At 46.2% G+C, this 26,343-nt stretch overlaps 1 protein-coding gene across 3 annotated transcripts in view; it reads right to left on the reverse strand.

Moving 5' to 3' along the window:
* The window catches only part of LOC119178684 (uncharacterized), a 176,825-nt gene extending 151,877 nt beyond the window's left edge, over nt 1-24,948 (reverse strand). The window contains exons 1-3 of one of the 3 annotated variants that reach the window (XM_075881446.1): nt 24,840-24,948; nt 24,079-24,182; nt 19,895-20,087 (exon numbers count right to left, since the gene is read on the reverse strand). In XM_075881446.1, the coding sequence (XP_075737561.1) occupies nt 19,895-20,069 (175 nt within the window). In that variant the 5' untranslated portion in view covers nt 20,070-20,087; nt 24,079-24,182; nt 24,840-24,948. Of the gene's footprint in view, nt 1-19,894; nt 20,088-24,078; nt 24,820-24,839 lie in introns of those variants that run through there. The other 2 variants (XM_075881389.1, XM_075881484.1) reach the window with 2 other exon arrangements.
* Nucleotides 24,949-26,343: the final 1,395 nt, after the last annotated feature.

The following is a 26,343-nucleotide window of genomic DNA, read 5'->3' on the forward strand; positions in this document are numbered from 1 at the left end:
CACACAGCTGAAATCGTACAAAGAAAAGTTAGCGTTGTGTGTAGCTTCTGAAGCAGTTGTAGAAGTTCTAAATGTAGCGGAGTCTCACTTTCAAATAAATAAAGAGCAGCATATCCATAACCATGTTCCTGTATCAGCCACCAAAATTGCTGTTAAAAGTGCGATATCGTGTAATACCTTGTTTCCACACTGTCATAATGTATTGGAGGCTATTCTTTCCGTGTTCTTCTCCGCAAGGATGCACATACAAGTAAGGAAAGAGACATTGGCTTGAAGCGTGCAAATCGACAATAAATGTGGAAGTAAAAGTGTAGGAATGAGAGCTGCTGTGGCCAACCTTCCTTAAAAAAAAGCAGTGTAGAAAGCGCCCTTGCAGCCAATGTGGCGTGCGTGCCAGGAGAGCTCCTTGGAGAACGCATTTTTATTCTATCTAGCTGCCTGCGCACCTTCAATAGCCTTGTCAAAATCTTTCCATCTTGCACGTCGTACGTGCTTGAGAAACTGAAGTACCAAGAGCCATACTGTCCGAGTTCCTTAATGCTGCCATTGTCAACTTGTTGACAACATCCTGACTAAATTTACATTCCTTAAAAAATTTTGTGCTGCCTAGGTTCACACCACTACCCCACGTGTACCATGCCATTCAAGTAAGCGCAAGTATAAGGACCAAAGCACAACCTGTTTTGGTATGTGATTGCTGTATTTTTCATCCTTTTAGAACATGCTTCCGGCACGGGACAACTCTTAAGGTATCCTTCTGTAGTTTACAATGTAACATGACAGCAAGTCACATAGATGAGCGCGATAGAAATAACCTGTACCTTTCCATCTTCTGCCATGGATGCAGTCATGTACAATATGAAAATTTTTCGTGCAATGTTTTCATGTACTCATTGCATCCTCTTCAAAACACTCATATACACACAATGCCCAATTTAGCTTCTTATAAGCTCGAACGACAAATGAACGAGAGGCACCTTAGGAACATCTCTTTACACAAGGTAATGTTTCATTTCATTTACGCCATGAAGGAATTACCATCACTTGTGCAAATTGTAAGTACAAAGTGTCCATTGAATACTTGTTCAAAGAGTCTAGTTACTCCTCCAAGCAATGATGAACATGCCTGTCTCTTATCTGTTATGTAACGTACGACCAAGGTTTTGTGGTAATGTGTGGATATATAAACTGTACTGCTACGTTTATGCCACAGGGCACTTGTATAGCTAGTGGAAACGGTAGCTAACTTTTACAATGCAACTTCCTGTCACTTTGGAAATATCAGTTTTTTTCCAAACGACACTTGACCATACTGTCCTCTAGGCATACGCACAACGTGGCAACAACTTATCTGCAGTTTACATACACCGTTGAAGTGTTCCTGCCATGCAGACATTCGTGTATAAGTTTGTGGAAATTGTTACTCCAGTGTTTTACTAGACATCTCAAATCACACAGGTCATTTTTGCAAGCATTATTGAATGCGCCTTTCACTAGTACGTCATGTGACATCACAAACTGTATTGTAACACCTCTGTGGATGTAGTGTGCATTGTTTAACTTTCATAATCCCATGCAGACATTTGTATGGAAGTCTGCGGAAATGGTTAGTGCAATGCTCTACTGTGTCATCACCTGTATATTTGAAAACACATATTATTGATCCGAAAGTTACTCAGTGAATCTTGATGTAATACACCTCATGTATATGACAACAAGCAGCAGTAGAAATCTGTTTGCATGTTCACCTTTGTTCATGCCATTAAGGCATTCGTGTCTGTGTAAATTGTCAGTACAGTGTGTTGCTAGGCCATTCATTGTATGTTTCAAAGCACACATGTTCATGTTGAAAAAAATGTAACGGTGAGTTTTCCTCTGGTACCTGTTGTTCAGGCAATGATCAAGCAATGTTCTGCATTGAATGTCACATGCTGCAATTTTCTTCATTGTTTTATTGTTTACTGACAAATGAAGTGTCTTGGTGTGGTTTGCGTGTCTTGGCAACAGCCCAGGACATGCTTGTTTATTCATAGGTGCCTGCTATGAAAATGTTGCCGGAGATTGTAACGAAGTAACAAGAATAAATATTTGTAGTCAACATTGTGCCTCCTTGTTCCTTTTAACATTCCAGTGTCCTGATTTACATAGGATGTTGAAATAGTGCCGTTGTACGTAGCTCAGTGCATCTATTGATGCATCAGCCCCCTATTTTTGGCCTTTGCAGAACGAACGCCCCTTCCAGCGTTCTTGTGTTGACGCTTCTTGCGTCCCCTCAATTGAGCGTGCACTTCCACGTTAATTAATTTCATAACCGCTCATTCTTCATTTGTGTATGTGTATCAGTTATCATCCCTACCAGTTACATGTGTCGCCTAAGGTTCCTATTTAAGCAACTTTGTTTTATCTGGGCGCCTTAGCCGTACCCATCTGCAGCTTTTTTTTTCACAATTTCCACCAGAATAGCAGCATTCGACACTTCGTCTGTCATCTCTAGCTGTCTGTTAATGTTACAGTAACATTTTTTACTTCATTGTTCTTCGGGGGCTGCTCAACTACTTGTCAAGCTTTTGGTTTGCTTTGAAATTAGCCCCACATGTTACCACAGCTACATTGTACTTTGAATATCACGGGAAACAGCTGAACACTGCACAGCTGCTTAAAGTATTAACCAAAAAAGTGGACATATGCCTTTGTGGAAAAAGGTTTAGCTATGGGGCTGTCTCTAAGATTATGATCACTAAATGGTAATAAGTGCTCAAGAAACTAGACTGGAATGCTAAATATTATTGTTCCACTGCGAGCAGGGCTGGGCAGCAAGATCTAAGGTCCCTAGTTAAAACAAGGAACCTTGGCAAGATCCTTCTATCGCTTTCTAAGGGGTGGCATAGGGTGGAGGTGCATGCTGGAGGTGAGGTGAGGGCGAAGTGCTGGTCGGTGCTTCTGACTGAAATTACAGCCCGTACTGGCTCGGGTGCACTCTGTAAAGTATTCGGGTGTGCGGGAATGTAGCCACTCTAGCCATTCTGTCGAATGAGTTCACGATGATGGTTACAAACGGCACAATCCCGTGCACAACAGAGAAGCGCTAGTGGTGCGCCAGCATTTGGTTAACATGTGGGAAGACCAGTGCTACAGCGAGTTTGCTGGAAAGGCCGCGCTCACTATCACGCTTTTCTAATGCCCACATCATTCAGTATTCCAGCACATTTCTGCTACTTGCCGCTGATGGTGGGGCGACGACATCGTCGCAAAGTTCATCACTTCGGGACAGTGAATGCGGCGATGAGTCACAAAGGGTACAACGTGCGTGTCTGTTGGCGTCACTCACAAACGTCTCTGTACGCGCACGCTGTAGTGCCGGGACACCCCACTCGTAGAACCCTAACTTGTCGTTAAGTTGCGTGCACACGCATTGCGGTGCCGCAGTCTCTTTCATAGTCACCCAGCTAATATAACATGCACCACGATTACCTGGCATCCTGATTGCGAAAGTGGACGTATTTTTTCAGAAAAAGCTGTAATCGCAGTGCTGCTAGTCAAGCGTCCGTTCCAGACTGGCCGCGGTTTTTCCTTGTGTGCTCACAAGCGGCTATGATCACTCGTCACAACGTCACAACAAAGTGCTGCCCCGTGGTAAGTCAGGGTCACAGGATCCAGCAAGAAGAACGTTAACTGTGCCACATCACATGCACAAGCAAAACACATTCGGAGAACTGGACAAACTACGGCGTACGATGCGAGACGCCATGGCTAATGGTGTGAAATATAGAACTTGCACAACGTTGCCAGTTGGGTAACACACATCACGCTTCTTCTTATGTTGTACCGCTTATTTTCAACTAAGTAACCTTTTATCCTAGGTCTCATTTACTTCTCATTTGGTATAATTGTTTCTATACGCCGTAGTAACTGAACACAAACGTTCGCTTTTTTATGCACGCTTTGACCCTTCTTGGGGGCGCTTCAGGCAAATAAGCGAGGAGGAAAAGGGAGGGTGTCGCTACCTTGAAAACTTTTTTATCTGGGGGTCTTAGTCCGATTTTCGTCCCCATTGGCTCTACGGGCTTGTCACTCCATTGGCATAGTCGCGTCGTTTTTCACATTTGTTTGGCATAAATCGTTGTTTTTTCGAAGATGTGATTTCCGTTCAGTCTAATCTGCGCAACGCGCAGTGTTTGCACTTAACGCTGGCTTTGAGGAGGGGCGACTTAGCGTGAGTGCAGCAAGCATGGAGTCACCATAGTAGTAAAAGTCTCTAACACTAGAAAGGAAGGTTGCCCTAATTAAGGTAGTAGAGAAAAGAACCGAACGAAATCGACCATGGCGCAGGAGTTTAGCACCTCTTTGTCTAAGCTTTTGATGATGCTGAAGAACAAGCAGAATGAGCTCGATGGATATAAGCACAGCTTCTCCAGCCAGCGGAAGCGGGTTCGAGGGTCGAATTTCCCGGAGGTTCGAAGCGGCGTTGATGGTGTGGCTACGAAATGCCAGAGCAGCCAACCTTCCCGTCAGCACAACATTGATGATGGAGAAGGCAGACGCTCTGGCCTAGCAAATGGGGCATACAGATTTCAACTGCAGCAGCGGCTGGTTTGACCGCTTCAAAAAAAAAGAATAATGTGGTGTCGAAGTCGGTGCATGGGGAGAGCGGCACTGTCGATGCAGCCACTGCAGACAACTTACACAGTAGCCGGCTCGCCGAGTTGCAAAAGAGTTACGCCGACAAAGACATCTTCAACCTGAGCGAGGAAGCGCTCTTCTATAAAACAATGCCGAGCCGCACCTTCCCACCGAAGGGTGGAGCGTCGTCGGGAGGGAAACAACGGAAGAACAGGATGACGGTCCTTTTTGGGGCAAATGCCACAGACAAAGAAAAGCTGCCGTTGCTAATATTTGGCAAAGCTTTGAAACCCAGATGCTTCAGAAACGCTCGACTGCCACATGGAATTATCTATCGCGCCTATAGAGCTACGTGAATGACTGCAACTCTTTTCAAAGAGTACATTGGCGCTATTGATAACAAGATGGCCACGAAAAACAAAAAAGTCCTGTTCATTGTTGACAATCGCCCAGGCCACGGCAAAATAGACAACTTGGAGGCAGTGACAGTCGAGTTTCTGCCGTCAGTACTGCAGCGGATGAGCCAAGGTGTCATTGAAGTTGCCTGAAAAATCTACCAAAAGAGCCTGTCCCATAGAATTTTGTTGTCTTATGAAAATGACAAAGGTTACGAAATCAACCTGCTGGGGACAGTGCATCTTCTCAGCAGCGCTTAGCAGCAAGTTCGCGCAATGGCTATCGCCAACTGTTTTGTGCACGCTGGGTTTTCACGTGCCGACAGTTTGCAAGAAGTGGCGACAGATGACTTCACAGACTGTGAGGAACTTTGTGAGGAGGTCATCAAGCTTGCTAGTAACGATGCCATGGAAAGTGACATGACTTTTCTTGAGTACACGCTGTGTGAGCAGGATGTGCCGGTGAAAGGAGAAATAATGGATGCCGAAATCATTCAAACGGCCACTAATGTAGGGGGTGGCGGATAGGACGCCGATGACAAACCACCGAAAGGTGCCGACATCTGCAGAAACAAGAAATTTGTTGTGTTTGCTTCGAAATAAGGTGGAGTGCAGCGGTGGGGAAGATCATCTGATGCGATGCATGAAGCAGCTGGAGGACGCCTTCCTAGGCCCGAGCACAATCGCAAAGCTGACGAGCATTAAGGAGTTTTTCCACGAAATAAAATGGCAGTGCTGCAAAATCCAGCTAGTTAACGTCTCTTGTGTGATATTTTTTTTTCTGTTTTAAACTTGCACGAGAAGAAACATTAGAAACTGTGGCTGAAGAGCCGGTAAGTAGTAGTGATTTTGCTAAAAAGTGCTTTATTTTTCTCGACGATTTGCGCAACTTCGGTTATCTCGAAAATTTGCTTCTCTCGAAATGTTCTCTGGTTTTTACAACTTTGAGTTAACGAAGAATTCCTGCAATTACCATTTTTCCTCTTCCCTTTTGCTACGTTACTTCATGTGCATGACAGGGTGGCAATTTTCGGGCCTCCGGGATTCATTTTCCAAAGTAACCGGGCATTGCCGCCATTTTAATGAAGTGGCTCCAGCATACGAAAGCCGCTCATCTACCTGTGAAACGGCACCATTCTTCAAGAGAAGGCTGTTTAGCTGGCACTGCGCATTGGCCACAAAGGCTGCATTCGCAGTAATGGCTGGTTCTCTCGATTTAAAAAGTAAAACAACCTTACTAGGCAATGTGTGGGGAAAGCGGCAACACAGACTCAAGCGTCGTGAACGAATACCAGAAACATACTTTAGCACTGCTGACTCAGGAGTTTGCAGAAGACGATCTCTACAACTTTGACAAAGCGGCCTTATTTTATAAGATGCTTCCTTAGAGACCATTTACTGCAAAAGGCACCGCTGTCTCGGGCAAGAAAGCAGCCTAAAGAAAGGATCTCTATATTGTTCAGCGCAAGCATGCCGGGATAACAACAAGTTTCCACTGCTCGTCATATGCCAGGCAGGTAAGCTTAGGCACTTTAAGAAGGCACGCCTTCCCACAAAAGATATCCTCACATACCAGCATTACAAGAAGGCGTGAATGACGGCGGATATTTGGGAAGTACGTGTTGTTTCTCAACTAAGTTGGCTGCCAAAGGGCGGTAAATGCTCTTTGTAACCAACTTCCTGGCCCACGGTGAAATAGGAAACCTGAAAGCTGTTAAGATCGTTTTCCTCCCTGTAAATACAGCGGCCAAATTGCAGCTGATGAACCAAAAAGTGATGCTTCAACTGAGGAAGATTTACCGAGACCACAAGTTCAAGTGGGTTTTGCCCTGTTAGGACTGTGGAAAAAAGTAGTTCAACCTCCTAGGTGCAATATGTTTACATGCCTTTGCCTGGAAGGAGTTGGAACCGAGTGTCATAAAGTACTGTTTTGAACATGCTGGTTTTCACAAAGAAGGCGGTGAAGTTCCGAGATGACGTGTCCAGCTCCAACTGCCTAGACAACGAGGGAGACTCGATGTGTGCCCGGCTCAAAGACTTCGGCAAAGACGGCGGTGACGGATGTAGGGGGTCCGTCCTATGTACGACTGACGCAGAAGCCTAGCTAATGTTTCAGCCGCACACAGTCGTACCGTGCACGATTAACGTCCCCTATCCGTAGCTCGTCTCATTGCAGCTACACGGGTTCAGGCGAATAAGGCAACAGGCTAGGTCAACAACAACACTTCATTGCTAAGCGTTAGCAATAGCGCGCAAAAGTCGCGAGAAGATAGTACAGAAAACAAGGGTAGACGCTTACTGCTTGGTCGTTGACGTTCTCGGCTCGCAGGGGGGTTGCGGGTCCAACCTCCTTGGTTCCTGGCCGGTGTCAGAGAGGGCGTGCAGCCGTCCGCACGCCAGTTTTGTCCACTGACCCAGTTTCCCTATCGCTGACGAGAATAATACCTTTTCTCGCTGAGAGGGGGAACCCATTCCGCGCGCCGAGAAAGGGGCGAATTGCGAGCGCCGGCCGTGCTGCCGGTATTTTCGCAACTAAGCTATCGCACTGCCATAAAAAAAGGAAAGGGAGGCTGGGCGTGCGTGTTACCCCACACGGACTAGGCTTTCCGGAGTACTCAAATGTTGAGGCAGGTGTCCAAACATTGTATGCTGATTGGCATGAATAAATCGTTGAGAATGGGCTAGTCGACGATGAGGGCAACTACAGTGATGATAACGAACCCACCTGTGCGCCCGCTTTAGCAGCTGTTGTCCAGTGCAGTGGTGGTGATATTGAAATGCTAAACCTCGTATTCAGAAACGCTCCTCGACTCGAATTCCATCCTTCACTTGACTGAGTTGAGCACTGCGCCGCTGCTCGCTGAAATTGACGCTGCGCTTCTTAAGAATTGCTGCAGAATAATGCTGATATGCAGTGACTTGGTCTGCCAAGAGACGGCACTCCCATCGGCTTTTTCAAGTCGAGGAGAGCTCTTGAGTGAAGGAGCGTTTGTGAATACGGGGGCAAGTGTTGTGAACAGGCTTGAGAACATGGTATTTGAGGCAGTCAACCACTGCATTCAGCATGGTGATGATGACGATGACAACTTTATTTTGATTCAGAGAAGGCGTAGGGGAGACCCCGTGCCACCCGGCTAGTCCCCCTTCGGGTCCTCCAAGCAATGCTTGGCGGTCCTTACCGAGTACTTTAAGTACCGTAAATACAAGGTCTTTTTCTTTATATTAGCGTTCCAAATTACCCCTTTGGACTATGTGTGGATCGGAAGGAAAACTTGCTCGAAAAACCAAACTTAAAGTTTCGGTTTCATAACTGCCGCATGGTTACGGCTTCCTTTTGTGTACGAGTGGCTACACCTTGGCTTCGTTACCTTCGCGCCTTCGCGTGAAAAAAGCGAGCAATAGCAGCATTTCTTGTCTTTATTGTTAAGTTTTTTTAGCGTGTACCTTGACAGCAGACGTGCGCACATGTGAACCTCACTTCGTTCGTGAAAGTGCAACATGCCAGGACATCGAAAACCGTACTCGGCTGCATTCAAGAGAAATATCATCACAGCTGTTAGGAAGTTGGCAACAGTATGGCCGGAGACAGTGCGGAGTCATCGAGAGAAGCGTCCATGGATGGCGATGACAAAAAGAAGCGCTTTTTGCATTTGTTGAGAGATACCTATTTACTCGTGTAATGAACGCACTTGCATAATAAACACACTCCCAACTTCAGTCGGTAAAATCTGAATTCCTTTTCTCCCGCGTAATAAATGCAACCTCTACATTCGTCACTGCAGTCCCGCTAACCGACACATGATGCCTCTTTGGAAATACATCTGGTGAAGTCTGCTTCAGTCAGTGCGCTCATGCTCGAAAGCAGAGCTCCAGATTCTGGACACCTCATAACCCAAAATGTGCAGCCTGGTTGTTGACGAAATGAAAACTAAGCAGAAACTTCTCTACAACAAGCAAAGGGACGCATTTCTTGGCGACACAGACGTAGGTCCTGAGCTTAAGCACCTCGCTCCTGCATCTGATGGTGAAAATCTATGAAGTCAATGCTGTGTTTTCTCTTTTGTGGCCTGATCTCCAGATATAAAATATCTGTTCGCTGCTTCTTCACCAAAGATTGCACCGAAAAACAACTTGCCGGGCTCACTCACCATGTCGTCATTAAAACAGCAAGCGTTGTTTGGTTATGACATCGTCCGAGTGGTAACTGACAATCACAAGATCAATGCAATTGCAGCGGATATCCTGAGTAGGGGAGAGACAAAAATATGGGTGCCTCACCCGGCTGTCACAGAACGAGCGCTAAAAATAGGCGCGCCGCAAATTCTTGCGGTTCCGCGCGGAAGAAACGCCGCGAAGTCAAAAGAAAAAAAAAAGGGAAAGAAAAAGAAAACAAACGGCCAAGGCTCCCCGGGCGCGCGCTCTCCCCGCAGAAGCGTGGCTTCATCGACGAACCTCCTCACCCCACAACGGCGGCCGAGCAAGCCCGCGATTTTTCTAGAACGAAGGAGGCGTGGCCACGCCGAGATGAGTCATCCGACGCGGAGGGCAGTCGAACCGTCTCGCGCCTCTCCCTAGCCTTCGTTGCGCATCGCGCCGACGAAATGAGGAGAACTTTCTGGAAGGTGGCGCGGAAGGTATTTAATCGAGCAGCCGAGACGAGAAAGCAGGAGGAGACGGAAGTGAGCGCCAGAGCGCGTAGGGATTCCGCCATGTGGTCGGCGAAGGTTTTGGTCCGTAGGGACGAAGCCGGAGATGAAGAGGATTTCCACCTGAGGGGTGAATGCTCGAGCTACAGGCAAGAGAGTGTGTTTACCGCTATCGAGCGAAGACGCGTGGCGACAGCTGCGTGTGTGAAGCCGACGTGTTCGGGCGAAGAAGTTTGAAGCTTGGAGAGTGGTCAATTGAAGACGCGAGGTTTCCTGGAAGAGAAACTTCGAGGGCGCGGAACGACAACAACGCTGGACTTTGAGTGAGTGATTCTCGGAAGAGTATCATTCAGACTTTTGTTCCAAGGACTTTGGACTGAATAGGTTTTAGATCTCTTTAGTCTTTAAGTGTCTTGGTTGTTCAATGCATGCGACTGCATTGTAGTGCGTATTGTTGTCTGTGTCCGTTGGTTCAAGTGTGGTTGACTGTACTGTGTAGTACGTTGTTTGTTTGGTGACGTATTGTATGTAACTATTGTGGAGTGTGCATTCTTGTGTTTGTTTTCGATCTGCCATTTTTGAGAATATAGTATTTGTTTTGTTTATCAACTCTCGGCTCTGACTTGTTCTTTGGGCCACAGCCGGCGTCCGCTGGCGCGCCAATAAGGACCAATTCTAAATTGTCCACGCTTTCGTGGTGCGGTTCGGGGGGCCGATACTTCGGCTCTTGGAATTAGCCCGGCGATCGCCTCCCTAATTAACGGGACAGGTGTGACAATTAATCTGGCGTCCGCGAAACAGGACCTTTTTGGTGCACAGTGTGTCCAAAGTAAGGAGAAAGAGCCTCGAGTTGTCGATAGTGCTATCGGAACAATTTTGTGTGTTGTTCAGTGTTCTCGTTAACGAGTGCAGGGGAGTGTTCCGATAGACGGATCTAGGCAGATACTTTTTGCACGCGGCAAGGTTTTATTTGCGAGACACAATGGATCTCGAAAAGTTAGTTGCTCTTGGCGAGAAGATGGGTCTTTCTGGCGCCGAACTACGGAAGTGGGTCACCCAGAAGGAAAAAGAAGAAAAAGAGAGGGCCAAAGAAGAAAAGGCAGCTGAGCTGGAAAAAGAAAGGCTGGCGGTCGAAAGAACCAAAGCGGAAAAAGAAGCTGAGTTAGAACGAGAGAGGTTGGCAGCTGAGAGGGTCAAGGAAGAAAAAGCAGCTGAGTTGGAGAGAGAGAGGTTGGCAGCTGAGAGAGCCAAGGAAGAAAAAGCAGCTGAGTTGGAGAGAGAGAGGTTGGCAGCTGCGAGGGAGAAGGAAGAAAGAGAGCAACAATTGAAGTTGGAATTGGAGAGAGAAAAGTTGGCAGCTGAAAGGGCGAGAGAAGAAAGAGAGGCAAGGGAGCGACAGCTGAAAGAAGAAAGAGAGCTGCAATTGAAGCTGGAGCTGGAGAAAGAAAGACTGGCAGCTGAGAGGGCGAAAGAAGAAAGAGAGGAAAGGGAACGGCAGCGTCAGCACGAGATGGAACTCGAGCGGCTCCGTTTGCAACAGCGAAGCGAAACTCCCGTCCAAGCTAGAGTTGAAAGCAGCGAACGGGAAGATCACGGCTTCCGCTTGAACCCAAGCAAGCTGCTCGTAGCGTTTCATGAAAGAAAGGACGACCTTGACGCGTACCTTCACCGATTTGAGACGATTGCGAAGAGCCAGAATTGGCCGGAACATCAATGGGCAACTGCTTTGAGTACTTGCTTGAGTGGTGAAGCGCTCAGTGTGTACGGCAGGCTGACGCCGAACGATGCAGCCAACTACGCAAGGGTGAAAGCTGCTTTGTTGAAGCGATTTAGATTCACTGTGGAAGGATTCCGGGACAGATTTCGGACAGGAAAGCCAGCTGATGGGGAGACGGCTACGCAGTATGCCGCTCGACTTTGCCATTATTTCGACAGATGGATGGAACTTTCAGGGACAGCACAGGGGTACGATGAGCTTAGAGAGCTCCTGATTAGAGAACAGTTTCTTACTAGTTGCCACCCAAGCCTGTCGCTGTACTTGAAAGAGAGGAAGGCTGAGTCACTTGAAGGAATGCTTGAATTGGCTGATCAATTCTTGGAAGCGCAAGGTGGAACTAATTTGGCCAAGGTAAAGAAGGAGTGTCCCGACGATTCGAAGAAATTGGCTCCCGAAGAAAAGAAGCGTGCACCAGAGAGCATTCCGCGATGTTTTCTGTGCAACCGAGTGGGTCATCGCGCGAAAAACTGTCGAACGATCTTTACGAGCCCTACGGTTGTAAAATGTTTCAAGTGTGGTCAGACTGGGCACAAAGCAGATGCATGTCGGAACGGAGTGAGTCAAACTCACCAGGTATCCTGTGTGCAAGCAGCACCGAAATCTGATAATAATGCCGTCACTGATGGATTCGTAGAGTTGAAGAATGGGGAGAAAATTCCTATTGTGGGTGCTGTAATGTCAAAACAGCCAACCGGTGTTACGAAAGGAATGCCAACACTGCCTGGAAAAGTTGCGGGCAAAAAGATTACGGTGTTAAGAGATACCGGCAGTTCCACTGTTATCGTGCGGAGAAATTTGGTACGGGAAAGTGAGTTGACAGGCAGAACGAAACCGGTTTGCCTAATTGACCGTACAGTTCGGTTGCTTCCCGAAGCAGAAATTGAGGTTGAAACCCCGTACTTCAGCGGGAAGGTTACTGCTTTGTGCATGACGACCCCCCTGTATGACCTTGTCATCGGAAACATCGACGGGGCGCGAGGACCAAGTGATCCAGAATGTTTCGGAGAAGACCCGAAGATAGAGCCCTCGCCAACACAGCGGCCGCGAGATACAGCGGAGGAGCATCCCGTGATGGATCTCACTAGAGCCCAAGGTGAAGCTGCGGCGCAAGAGACAGCGAAGGAGAAGACGATCGTGTCGAATCAGTTCATGGGCCGAGCAACCGGACTTACGTCGGCACGACCTCAACCGACCGACAGTGTAAAGGAGACGGAGTTGGCCAGCCGGGAAAAATGTAGAGGCACGATCAAGCGGTTAATAAACAGACAGGACCCGTCGAATGTAATGACGCGTTAACGGTGTCGGAAGAGACAACGATGGCTGAGACGACGCCTCAGATATCGTCGTTGGAAAGGGCTCGCCGAAAAGGAACGTGGACACACAAGAAGAGATCGAGCGAGCACCGCAAAAAGGGGCGCAAGCGCTGCTCGAAGTACTCAGGATAAGTGCTGAGGTCGAATCTGAATGTGTTGGGCAGTGCTGAGTGCCATATGTTGTGTTAATGTTGTGGTATCCTGTGTCACAAGTGTCGAAGTGTTGTGCTGTGATGTGATGTATAGTATTGTACCATTGTTGTAGTGAGAGAACTTTGTACATTTGTATATTGGGAATGTGTGGTGGAGTGTTGGACTCATGTGCTTGTGGTTGTGTTTTCACGTGTTGTGTAATTGAATTACAATGTACGATTGTATTAAGTGATCTATTGTGAATGTGACGTGTCATGAGCGACGGACTATGTTACAGTCTGTGAGAGTGTGTGGTGACTGTTCGCGCTCGTTTGTGTGGTTTTGAATATTATGAGATAATATTCTTAAAGTGGGGGGCAGTGTCACAGAACGAGCGCTAAAAATAGGCGCGCCGCAAATTCTTGCGGTAACGCGCGGAAGAAACGCCGCGAAGTCAAAAGAAAAAAAAAGGGAAAGAAAAAGAAAACAAACGGCCAAGGCTCCCCGGGCGCGCGCTCTCCCCGCAGAAGCGTGGCTTCATCGACGAACCTCCTCACCCCACAACGGCGGCCGAGCAAGCCCGCGATTTTTCTAGAACGAAGGAGGCGTGGCCACGCCGAGATGAGTCATCCGACGCGGAGGGCAGTCGAACCGTCTCGCGCCTCTCCCCAGCCTTCGTTGCGCATCGCGCCGACGAAATGAGGAGAACTTTCTGGAAGGTGGCGTGGAAGGTATTTAATCGAGCAGCCGAGACGAGAAAGCAGGAGGAGACGGAAGTGAGCGCCAGAGCGCGTAGGGATTCCGCCGTGTAGTCGGCGAAGGTTTTGGTCCGTAGGGACGAAGCCGGAGATGAAGAGGATTTCCACCTGAGGGGTGAAGGCTCGAGCTACAGGCAAGAGAGTGTGTTTACCGCTATCGAGCGAAGACGCGTGGCGACAGCCGCGTGTGTGAAGCCGACGTGTTCGGGCGAAGAAGTTTGAAGCTTGGAGAGTGGCCAATTGAAGACGCGAGGTTTCCTGGAAGAGAAACTTCGAGGGCGCGGAACGACAACAACGCTGGACTTTGAGTGAGTGATTCTCGGAAGAGTATCATTCAGACTTTTGTTCCAAGGACTTTGGACTGAATAGGTTTTAGATCTCTTTAGTCTTTAAGTGTCTTGGTTGTTCAATGCATGCGACTGCATTGTAGTGCGTATTGTTGTCTGTGTCCGTTGGTTCAAGTGTGGTTGACTGTACTGTGTAGTACGTTGTTTGTTTGGTGACGTATTGTATGTAACTATTGTGGAGTGTGCATTCTTGTGTTTGTTTTCGATCTGCCATTTTTGAGAATATAGTATTTGTTTTGTTTATCAACTCTCGGCTCTGACTTGTTCTTTGGGCCACAGCCGGCGTCCGCTGGCGCGCCAAAAAGGACCAATTCTAAATTGTCCACGCTTTCGTGGTGCGGTTCGGGGGGCCGATACTTCGGCTCTTGGAATTAGCCCGGCGATCGCCTCCCTAATTAACGGGGCAGGTGTGACACCGGCTGATCCATCAAAATTTATATTTTTGCTATTCGATCAGAGCCATGTGCCCAAAAACATCCGGTCTCAATTTATGACCCAGAAGCTTGGTGAAAACGGGGAGTTTCCTTGAAGTAAATAAAGATGCTGTACAAAATGCAACAGCACTCAACAATGAGGCCAATCGGGTTTCTCACGACAAAGCATGTTTTCCTGTCAAATATTGAAAACATGAAAAACACGAGGCTCGAGTATATGCGTTGCAGAGTGGTGGGGGTATTGCGTGAATGCTGTGTAATTAGGTACGATTTGGGAATGCTTAATTGTTATTTTATCTTTACTGTTCGTATTTATTGAATGAAGGAGAAATCTTGCCTTGAACACGTAGTGGGACACTGATGTTGGGTTGTGCGCCACTGCTGGTTGAAAATACTGTTGCTTCCATCGCATCTACTAGTGTTAAAGCGTCAAGTCAAGCGAAAGCCAAGTAAAGATGCCCTTATCTGAATTGTGAATGCCCGATCCAGTGTGGCCACTAAACGGTTATGCCGCGCGAGCAACCATTATTTACAAACAGACGCTGCCTGCGTCGGCCTTGCGAGGGGGGAGTAGCAACAGTTGGCACGAGGCGCGAGCATGCACAGTAAGGGTGTAGACACCATCGCCGACACCAGATTTGAGAGTAGGTGTGACGATAAAATGCTCCGCACTTAAAAGTAGCTTGCATCTAGCCTGCACCAGGAATTCAGATACAGATGGCTGCGCATACGCCAAATAGGAGTAATGGGATGCTTCTGACAATGTACTCTCGCTGCTTACGTCACGTATTTAGGCGTACTTAAGTACACTGTCCCTTTCTTATGGCTTTTATTGTGAACAAGGCTTATTCCCATATTGGGTGCCGAAACATCAATAAACTTAGTGTTCTATGAGTCAGTGTATTGTTTGCGTTGACACTACGAAGCAACAATTATGCACTTTTTTTTTCACACCTTTTCTAGCAGCTCACTGTAGTTGCAGTTGGAAGAGTGACTTATTAAGCTTTGATCAATGGTAATGCTTATTTTTGTGACGGCCGCACAGAACTGCTGTCAGTTTACATGACTGGCCAGGTTTTTCGAAAATTCCCTGACTTTTCCAGTATTTTTCCAGATGGGTCCAAATTCCCCGACTTTTACAGGTTTTCCCTGTTGATAGACACCCTGAATTACAAGCTACTGACTTGAATGCTGAAGGAATTGAACGGTTAAAAGAGACTCAGCGGTTTGCTACGAGTGTCAACACGGACTATCTGCTGAATCTACAATGTATGGTTTTGCTGCATAGGTAAAGTGGGTTTATGAGCTGGATTTTCGCATTTGTAAGAGACATTAAAACAAAGGAAAGGACCTCAGAACCACTGACAGCAACAGAGCTTGATCATGCGCACATCTATGTGCTGAAAGGGGTGCAAAACTGAGCATTTTCTTTTCCAAGTTCAGCGCTGTGCAAGAGGGCAAACGTTACCCCAAAACTCCTCCTTGCAGGACTTCAGGTCCTGGTCAGATGAGGAAGGTTTCCCTATCATACGCAAGCACTTCTGCTGATCAAACATCACAGAACACGAAATAGGTACACCCCGTCCTGCTCCTAAAGCAGCATTGCTAAATGCAACTTGACAGTGCAATGGGACCGCCGGCAACTTTTTCAGTCAGATGCACAAGCAAGATCATTCAACTGTGTGTGTGAGAAGTATAGGATTGTGGGTGAATGCCAGCTGGTGAGAAGTGCTGTGCGGTTGCGAGTTGTGTACAAAGGATTTGGTGCGATCAGCATGGATGCAGCAAGAGGGCTCCTTTCCACTAACCAAATCATTAAGGTGGAGCCCGTTTGAAGTTATTGGGAACCGACTTTGCTGGAGTCCTCCAAGTCAAGAAGAGGGCAGCGCAAGTGAAGGCGCGCATGACGCTTTTTGCGTGCACAGTGACTACGGCAGCCCATCTTGAACTTGTGTTGGACATGGACATGGCGATTGAGAATTACTTGCGGTCTTTCCACCAGTTTGTGACGCATAGAGAGCTGTGCAAAATAGTTTACCCAGTTTTCAAACGCCTGTCAGAAGAGCCTGAGCAGTTCCTTGAGAGGCCCTGCAGCACTCCCATATATTGGCTTATATTGCTCATTCTCATCGCCAAGCACACATTATGGCGGGGAGGGTTTTACAAGCAACTGGTTTATGATGTAAAAGAAGAGTGACCAAGAGAGTAAGCAAACACCTATGCCTCGGCTTCGTTCGGCCGCCGATGTTCCTAGTAGAAGATGCCGTCAAACTTGAGGCCTCTCACCCATGTGCACTACAACGCCCAATGACACCCCCTTCCTCTCCCTTTTACATCAGCCAGCATCCTGACTTGGAAGCCGCTAACTGCTTCGCTGGCAGCGGGTAACAGAGTGCTCAAACCAGGAGGGAATTGTTTGCAAACACTCTGGAGAAACACAAAGCAAATGCTAAGTGCATTCTAGCAGATCTGGCACAACCAGTAACTAGAGCAGCTGAACTCAGCGTATGAAACTAAGCTGGCCAATGGGAGGGAACCGGGGATCAGAAACGTGTTCCTGCTACAGCCAAATCTCCCGCGACTGCTGAGAATGAACAATGTCATTCTTTTCGCCCTATCCAAGCAAAGATCCAGGAAGTACGATTGTGTCTGAAGTCAGGAGACCGTAGCAAAGAAATGTAAAGTGTCCGCTCTGTTCAACGACTATACCCCGCTGCATGTGGCTGAACTGTAGAATGAGCAGGTTCACTTAGCAAGGCTGTGTTGTAACCTCGCCTTCTCTGCCTCCCTCTCTTTGCCTACCTCCATGGTCAACACTGTTTCCTTTCAAGGTCGGGGGAGAATACGACTGCGGTAGCAGCGCTTTGTCGGTAGCGGGTGCATTTCTATTGACAGATTTATGGGACCGAGGGCCCGCAACTCACAGGAGAGAGCCGCCCCCTCGCTGAGAGAGCCGCTGATAGAGCTGAGAGAGCCGCCCCCTCGAGGTGCAAACATCAGCGTGAAGATGCTTGCATTCATAAGACTCAAAACGACAGGCTAAGTGTTTCTTCATTGTCCAGCCCCTTTTGTATTCCAAGCCAAAGCCTCTTTGTCGTTCTTTGCATTGATAAACAGTTCACCATCGATGACAGGATGACAGTCTGCGCCAGTGTGCGCTGTGGCACTAAACATGCAAAAATTTCTATGCCAACAAGCTCAAAACGCCATCTGTTTATCAAAGTCATTCCCTCTGTAACATAAGTTCATCACTGTCATAAAAAAATTAAGTCTACAAAATAAATTTTCTTGGTGTTAATTTATAGCACTTTAGCCTTCAGAGCTTTGACGCCCTTAAAGTGTAAAAACACAACTGCGCTTGCAGAATGTGAATATTTAATTTTGTTTTGGAACCGTACAAAAGAGTTGTATTGGTAATCCAAAAAAAAAAAGTCAAGCTCGAAGAAGTACTGTGGATTGGGCAAGTTAGTGCATGACCAAATCATAAGGTTATAGCGCATCTCTGTTTGAGCGAGAATAAGCCAGTGATGAAGGGAATCATGTCGTCTGTATTTCCCTTCTTCACTGGCTTATTTTTCTTCACGCTCAAACAGACCAGCACTATAACCTTACGGTTTCATCAAGCTCGAACACTTAATATAATAAAAGCTTCATTGAAATCTTTTCTTGTGGTTGAAGAAAACCCTTTGCTAGGACTGTATGTAAAGCCAACAAGCCAGGTTGGACACATAAGGAAAATTGAGATTTTGCTGAAATATGACGCTGAACCAGTCCTGCCAGCACTGGGTAAATTTCCCTAGATCTAGAGAACTTTGCCTTTACTTAAGGGAAAAGAAAAATTTGTCAACATCTAGGGAAATTTTTCGCTTCCACCTGAAGCAAGTCGATAGACCGCGAGACCTCCCGCCGACAACTTTGTTTTCGTTCTTTTTTTCCATTTTTTCTCTTTTACATCCCTTCTACACTCACCCAAAAGCGCTGTGCCATGTCCAGTAGCGGTTCCGAAATTGCAAAGGGGCCACGGGCCGATCTCCGCCCCCCAGCGTTGTCAGGCTCCCTCCTTCATGGTATCAGCACTCTTCTCTCCCCCACTTCATTGCGGTTCATTCTGTGCTGGCCGTGTGCGACGTCAATTGCCTGAATCCCAGTTCGAACCAAACAAAATGTGCCCTCTCTCGAGTACGCCAAGTATATGTTTTCCTTTACACAAACCTCCCAGTTTCTCTCCTTTCACCCACAGTTATTTATTTCTTTGGTTTGTTGTTGTTTTTTTATCGGTTTCTCTTCTTCGCGAACGCTGTCACCTTGCTAAGGTGCTCCCCTGAAGCCACGTGGTTCCGCCAAGGACACCAAGGTTTCCGTGAAAAGCGCGGCCAGAGCAGTAGGCTGCATGTATATGCAGCTATTTGCACAGCTAAAAAAAGTTGAAAAGAAAAAAAGCTGAAAAAAAAATTGGCTAGTGGAAGACTGGAAGTACATATTTGAAACGAATATATGGCAGTCAATATTTGTAATAAACATATCTTTTCCTAACCATTCAGCAGGTTGCGAGGGAGGAACTGCCAACTGGCATATTATATGCTTTCATGGTTAAACTATTTTCCGTCACAATATCCTCTATTATATATCAAGACAAAGCTATAGAGTACGTTTTTCAGAACATTGTTAATAAGTTATGTAAGTGTGCATCACTTCATGTTTTATATGAACACCACCAAGCATTTTCTGCAATATACCAGAATTGATGAATTTTTTAAGCTTGCTCGCCGGAATATTTCCCGTACTGTGCTTTATATGCTCGTTCTGGTTGTTGTTGTTGTTGTTGTTGTTATTATTATTATTATTACTATTTTGTAACTTGCATGCTATTGCAAGTGCAGAGTTACCTGTATTGTAGTGTAAGATTTTCGTGTTTAGCATTGAACAACTAGCAGTGTTCCGAAATATTATTTTGATAATTTATCCCTTTTTCGGCCTGTATAATGCTTCTTTCTTGGTGATTTTGTATAAAATACTGCAATACAACATACCCTGCCCCCCAGCATGGTGATTTTAGTGAATATTTTAAAACAAATGCACCATTATATCATAAAAGTCAACCTTGAAATCGTTTTCCACAGCACAAACACATTGGTTTTCAAAAAACCACTGTCCATGAAAATCTAGGCAAATCTGGAGAGTTATTTAACTCCAGAGAAGGAAAACGTGGCTCCGTAGGTTGGCAGCACTGCGTCGGACTATCATTTGGATAATCACAAAATGACCTTTCATAAGGTCGTTCCAGATGATGATGATTGCTAAAAAGCCGAGAGACACCAATGCCACCCAAACAAAGTGACTAGAGAAAAGCCGGAACTTATCAAGCTGTACGCCTACATATAACTTCAAAGAAGATTCTGCGTGAATTTTCACGATGACCAGTGCAACAAAGTAGTTTACAAAAAAAAATGGTCAAATGACAACATTACTCACCTGGCATGCACCATGTGCTTCCTTTTCGAAAAGTGGCTTGCCCGTTTGTAGGAAAGGCTGACAGGTACACTAACAGCAGATGTGATGTGTGTGAGTGTAGGTGATGATACAGCACGAAAGCATGGCAATGTCGACTGCTGGGCAGTGAGAACATGAGAGGCCATGTGCTGCACATGAATCCAAAGCTGAATTCCTGCATATCCAATCAGCACACAATGTGGGTCGATCCAGCACCTATGCTGACATCAGCAACCGGGACATTCTTTCATCTTCAATTAACACTGTATGGTTCTAAATCTATTTTACTACTGGCCCGTCCAAAATGTTTTAGCTGATTTTAGGTGTGAAGCAGAAGTACCCCTATACATACAAACAGAGTGCAATCTCTCGTATCGGTTTTCTGAAACCGTGGTACCACACAAAGCATAACCCTGCATGAAACAAGCAGTTTTTCGATCAAGTGGATGCACACATGAAAAGACCTGTTTACTGTGTTGTTTTCAACAATGCTGTCACTGGAGCACTCATCCGATAAGCACTGCTCATTGTTAGAGTTTCCTACAAAGCTACGAGAATCACTCTCACAGAATGCGAGCTGCGTTCACGCTACATGCAAGATCAGCTTTGACTGGCAATATCTTTTCCACCATTGTCTTATTACTTATGCCTCATATGATGGACCTGTCACCTTTGGAGATTGCAATGAGATAAGTGCTGTAGGCATTTGTGCCACTATTAGGGAATAATTGGAGCCAATACGACACCTATCAAAGGGTGCATAAAACAGTGCAAATGACGCATCATTTTGTGGTGCTGTTCGCATGACATGCAATAGCAGAGCACGTAGTGCCATTCTCGGTAAATTGATATCATTATAAATATGTGACAAACAGGTTCAGCCGCAACAACGGCGCATCTCTGCTGCGGCACACGTTGAAAAATCTTTTGTACATTAGCATAAACAAACTCAGCATGCACGAAGTGTGATAAAGTATACTGGTAAATGTTCACTGATGGGCTGAATAGAAATATGCAAACATAAGAAGTAATCTTCCCGTTCTCTGCCATCATTATAGTGTTATTTCATGTACTATTCTTTTTGTAATGGCATTTATACCACTTGTTCTGCCTATTGCACTGTCTTTGCCTCGTTTTTGAAAGTAAAATCAAGTATTTTCTGTATTTTTGCAAACATCATTTATCTATCATTGCATAATAATGATTATGATGTTATTGTTGCTTTTGTCCCCCTTATATAATAATGGCCATGCTCTTTTTGATGCTTTCCCCTCCCCCTTATGTAGTATCCTCAAAAGGGCCCTTAGGGGAAAATAAATGATGATGATAATAATGTCACAACTTTAGCAAGCTGCAGCAAACCTAAATAAAGTGGACATAACCATGTCATACAGTAAACAAACGTCTTCAATAAGCTTAAGTGAGCCAGACTGGTAATCAAGCACTGAACAAGCAAAAATGAAAAAAAAAGGTGTGAGGCCTTTCGGTTTAAGATGTTCCAAAACATCTTTTGCACACCAAAGAGGGAGAATCATTTTCTAGGTACAAGAAATAGAGTCACGGTGGTAAAAAATATAAAATCACACTGTACACACAGAACCAAAGAAAAGTGAGACATATGGTGCTTGACTTGCAACTAGTTCTATTGCACTAAACCTTTCAGAATGAAACCTGGAGCTTTTCTTGAAGGCGACGACACATAGAATCTCTGAAGTTCTTGTACTCCTACGAAAACCTTTTTTCGTAGCTTTCTAATCCTTTGCTTTTATTAATGCGTGTTTGCCTTACACAAACTAGAACTTATCATGCCTCAAACATTAGACCATTCCATCAATGCACTAATAGTCTTGAAAACAGTTTTTCCCCCCACATAATTCAACATTGCAATTTCTGACCAGCTTACGTTTGTTTGCTTCAGTTTCTCAATCCTTAAAGCGCCAGTAATCATCTCCAAGGCCCAAAAATAATTGCAAAGAGAAATATGCGCACGTTTACTTCATGAAAATGCTGCCGAAAGAATTTTTTAAGTATATGCAATAATGATTGATTGATATGTGGGGTTTAACGTCCCAAAACCACTATATGATTATGAGAGACGCCGTAGTGGAGGGCTCCGGAAATTTCGACCACCTGGGGTTCTTTAACGTGCACCCAAATCTGAGCACACGGGCCTACAACATTTCCGCCTCCATCGGAAATGCAGCCGTATATGCGATAATAAGGAAGTTACAGGGGCTAGAACATCGCTTCCAGATGGTTTTAAATTTTTGCGCGGCTTCGCCACCCCTCCTTCAGAGGGAGGGAAATGCATAGCCCCTCATCCTGACTTTTCCCACTTCAACAATGTGACAAGACGTCAGCAATTGACATCATCGGCAAACTCGATCAGCCACAACGCACTTCCGCTTGCTGTGATGCCTAGTTGTTTACTGTTTACCCGGTGCCGATGCTTCTTCTCAGCCCAGTCGCTCGATTTACAGCCGACAACAATTAGCAGCAAAACTGCGTTCAAAAGCCTGGACATGAAGTTGGCCTGATTTTTCGGGAGTTCGGTTTTTTGGGGAGCAGGCTGTCGCTCCATCTGGGGGCCGCAACGCAAAACACAAATAATGCATTTAATTCTGGGTGTGCTGATCGACAGGTGGCAGGACAATCTGCTCCCCCTTAAAAACAGGGCCAGTGACATGTCTGATATTTCAATACATGGAACCTATGGGGAGTTTTGCAACTCTTATGATTGAATAGTTTCGCCCTAGCTGTGGGTGGGAACAGAAACTGTCATTGACTGCACTACTGTTTGTTGAGACCTGGTTCAGACCAATGGACAAGCTGCATGCTGCGTCATGTCGCCGAGTTGGCGTCACTGCACATGTAAGGAGCATTGGTCAGGCGGAGGAAAGGAGCATGGGAATTATTCTTCAAAATCGAGGCTCTGCGCAGTTCTATAATATTCAGAAAACGTGATTGCTGCGGTCTACTATATAAATTCCCGAGCTTGTTTGAGGGGAAGGGGGGGGGGGTGTAAAAAAAGTCAGAGCCTGTTGACTGGCTTTTTTAAGTGTCATTTGTGATGCATACTTTTTTATACGTTCGTATTTTGTGTCCTCAAATATCTGTTCCTAAATATTTCATTTGCTGCTTTCTGTATAATTTCACACGCACGCCCACTCATGCCATAGCCTTCACGGCTGCAGTAAGTGTAAATTAAAAAAAAAATAAGACATGTTGCTTTACTAAGCAAACGGTCTAAAGCGAGAGCGCATGCACAAGAACGATACACTTGTTCAGTTTGTGAGGCACCACCTCGTATATTTCTACAGGCACCCCTGACGGCCTATTTCCTTTGGAGGGACGATTAATTGCTGGCGTTTAACGTCCCAAAACCGCTATATGATTATGAGAGATGCCGCAGTGGAGGGCTCCGTAAATTGCGACCACCCGGGGTTCTTTAACGTGCACCCAAATCTGAGCACACGGGCCTACAATATTCCCGCCTCCATCGGAAAATCAGCCACCGCAGACGGGATTCGATCCCGCGATCTGCCACCAGACCACCAGGGCAGGTTGGCTAACACACATCATTTGCGTGGAGCTGGACTTCGATGGAAAGCACAAGCTGCCGAATGAATCATGTGACCAAGTTGCAGCCGCACAAGCAGGCCGGTGTCCTAATGTGATACTTTTAGAGCACAATAATTCATTTTAAAAAAACTCAAACAAAGCCAAGCACAGTTCACTGTCAGTGTGTGCCGCTTTTCGTTGATATTAAAAAATATTGTTTTTGCGCAATGACAGACACGCAAGATAAGTGGCTCAGGCATTTCACATATCAAGAAACGCACGCGATTGAGTTAGCCAACTTCCCCTGGCATTATCACCAACGGAAATTTGCCTGTTAATCAGGGGTGACTAGGGAGGACACACGAGGCTGCTCCTGACGAAATGACAAGTGTACCGTTTTTGTGAATGAGCATGCGCGCTCCCTATAGGCATATTGCTTAATAAAGACACGTATTTTGCAGTAAAACCTGCTGCAAGTTCCGCACCATGTGTGCCACTTCTATTTTCGTCACGTGTCTAGACGTAAACGTTGTGTTCTTCACCAGTTCGCACAATCTGCCCGTCTTCAACAGTATCACCAAATGGAATCCTAGAAAGTCACTCACCTCCGTCTGTAAAAATGCATGCGTTCCGATTTTCTGTCGATGGCCACACGCTTCGGCATCCCTGCAACTTTGTCATGAAATTCAGAACCGCCTTTCACAACCAGCTGCAGTTTTGAGAGAAAAAGTGACAGTTTCAGGCATGATCACCACGTGCAAACAACGCGCTCTAACCTAGCTTTGTTTTCCGCATTTCCTCCTGCCTGCACCCTTGCTACAAGGTCCGTTCGATTCGCCTGCACCACGTGAACCAGTTCACGAGGTGCTGCACCTTGCCATTCGTTCCAGCGGTGCAGCACTGACGACCGCTGAACCCTGCCATTCGTTTTGAAAGGTGCAGAAGAGGTGCAGCACCTGTTCACGATTTTCCTGCACCTCCTTCGCTGACGGTGCCGGCTTGGTGCAGGCGCGCGTGCAGCTGAGCAGACGATGCAGCACTTAGACGTAGGTGGCTTAGGCGCCGTACCCGCCTCTACAAATGCGGTGTGTTTTGCCAAGATGTTCGCGCCTCATAAACTGTCCGCATGTGCCTTTCGCCATAGGTCAGTGTTTGCTGAACGGTGTAAATTAACCGAAAAGAAATAAAGCCAACACCTGGTCGGCACATCGTCATTTGTTTCGGGTGTCGAGCTGTGCCTACACCGCTGAACTCACGCTGCACAATTTCTGAACTTCGCGTGCACAGCCGTGAACCGGTTCCGACCGGTGCAGGTGAATCGAACGGACCAGGTGAATCGAAGCGCGATAAAGTCCCTCTATCTCACCTTTTTCCTTCCTCCGTGCTCTATCTATATATAGGGACCTTAAAGCGCGAGACAGACGTGCGATTTTCTCGGCGATTCGGCGTGCGGTGCGACGATGCGACTGCCGGAGTGGTGACGTTTAGTGACGTTCCGTGACGTAACATCGCGTCGCACCGCCGCATATCCGGTACTGACTGAAAGAGCCACGCGCCGGCCGCAGGAACTGCTATGCACTCCGGCTTCTCCGGCGCGCTTTTTTTTTTTTTCAGATTTGTTCGTACCTGCCCATAATTCATGTCTAGCACATGATGCCATAACCCTTGAAGTAGGACACGCCAATCTACTGAATTGAAGCTCCATAAGAGTCATTGTGAGCTATCAAAAATTATTTATAAAGGGCGTGTCTTATTCTGATTTCTTCTCTCAACTCTTTCTTCGTTATGCAGGCGTCTAAAATATTAAAAATAACTGAGTCAATTGATTGGAAGCTAGCTGCGCTCAGAAAGCTGTGGGATGAAAAAAATACCATGTCAAATGCACGCAGAACCAGAAGGCCGTAAGTAAAGGGGCAAGGAAGGGAATCTGAACCCCCTACACCACGAAATGTTTGCGTAATTTAACTTTTCAGGGTATACTAAAATATATAGACATACTGACAGCGACCACCAATTTTCAAAGTTAGTCGTTCTGCTGCACCCCCTCCCCTCAAAAAAAAAAAAAAAAATCCTGGGTAGCCCTGCGCCGAACGTTTACAGTTGACAAAGCTGAATATAGCGTGCCTCTGTACTAATGCGCACTGTAAATTTCACCTTTCCGACAGTATGAGGTCTGAAAACTAGTTCATGTCTAACGTAGACAAAAAATGCACGGCGTAAAATTAGCGGCTTTGCTAAGGCGCATTGCATGGATATTGTCAAGGGGGCGGTGACGTGTGACCTAAATATGACGTGTGACCTAAAAGGGCCTCCCCAATTTGCCGTTCTCCAAACATATCAATCTTCCTGGTCACTCTTTCGAACGCGTAAGTGTCATACTCCTACAATCCGGCTTCCAGAACACACGGGAGCGCGAACAGCGGGAGTCATACTTTATAAAGAAATTCAGATCACTTACCCACGGAATCAACGAGAGCCCTGGGCGACTGACGTGTCTCCGTGACGTTTCGTGAAACACAGAAATTGAATTACTCAATTAATTTATTTATACATACGTGAAGTCGCACACGCAAGTCGGTCAATATAGCGAAACTAAACGAATTCGATGCTACGTGAACCAAACGGATTGTGTTAGTATTATTAGACTTTATTTTCCTTTCTGAGTACTTTTTTAGTATTATTTATTTTTTATATATTTTGATCCTTTACAAGAATACCCATTTATTTATTTTCAGTATGACTGGTTGTACATTTTTCTGCAAGAGAGGGCAGGTGGAGGAAGGGGGAGAGGGCACATTAGCTTTCCAACGTGGCCATTATATTCCGAAAGCTGGAGCGGGTCGTATGCTTCTTGTGTGTGTGTGTGTGTG

Source organism: Rhipicephalus microplus, chromosome 1 (assembly GCF_043290135.1).
Source record: "Rhipicephalus microplus isolate Deutch F79 chromosome 1, USDA_Rmic, whole genome shotgun sequence".
Classification (NCBI taxonomy): Eukaryota; Metazoa; Arthropoda; class Arachnida; order Ixodida; family Ixodidae; genus Rhipicephalus; species Rhipicephalus microplus.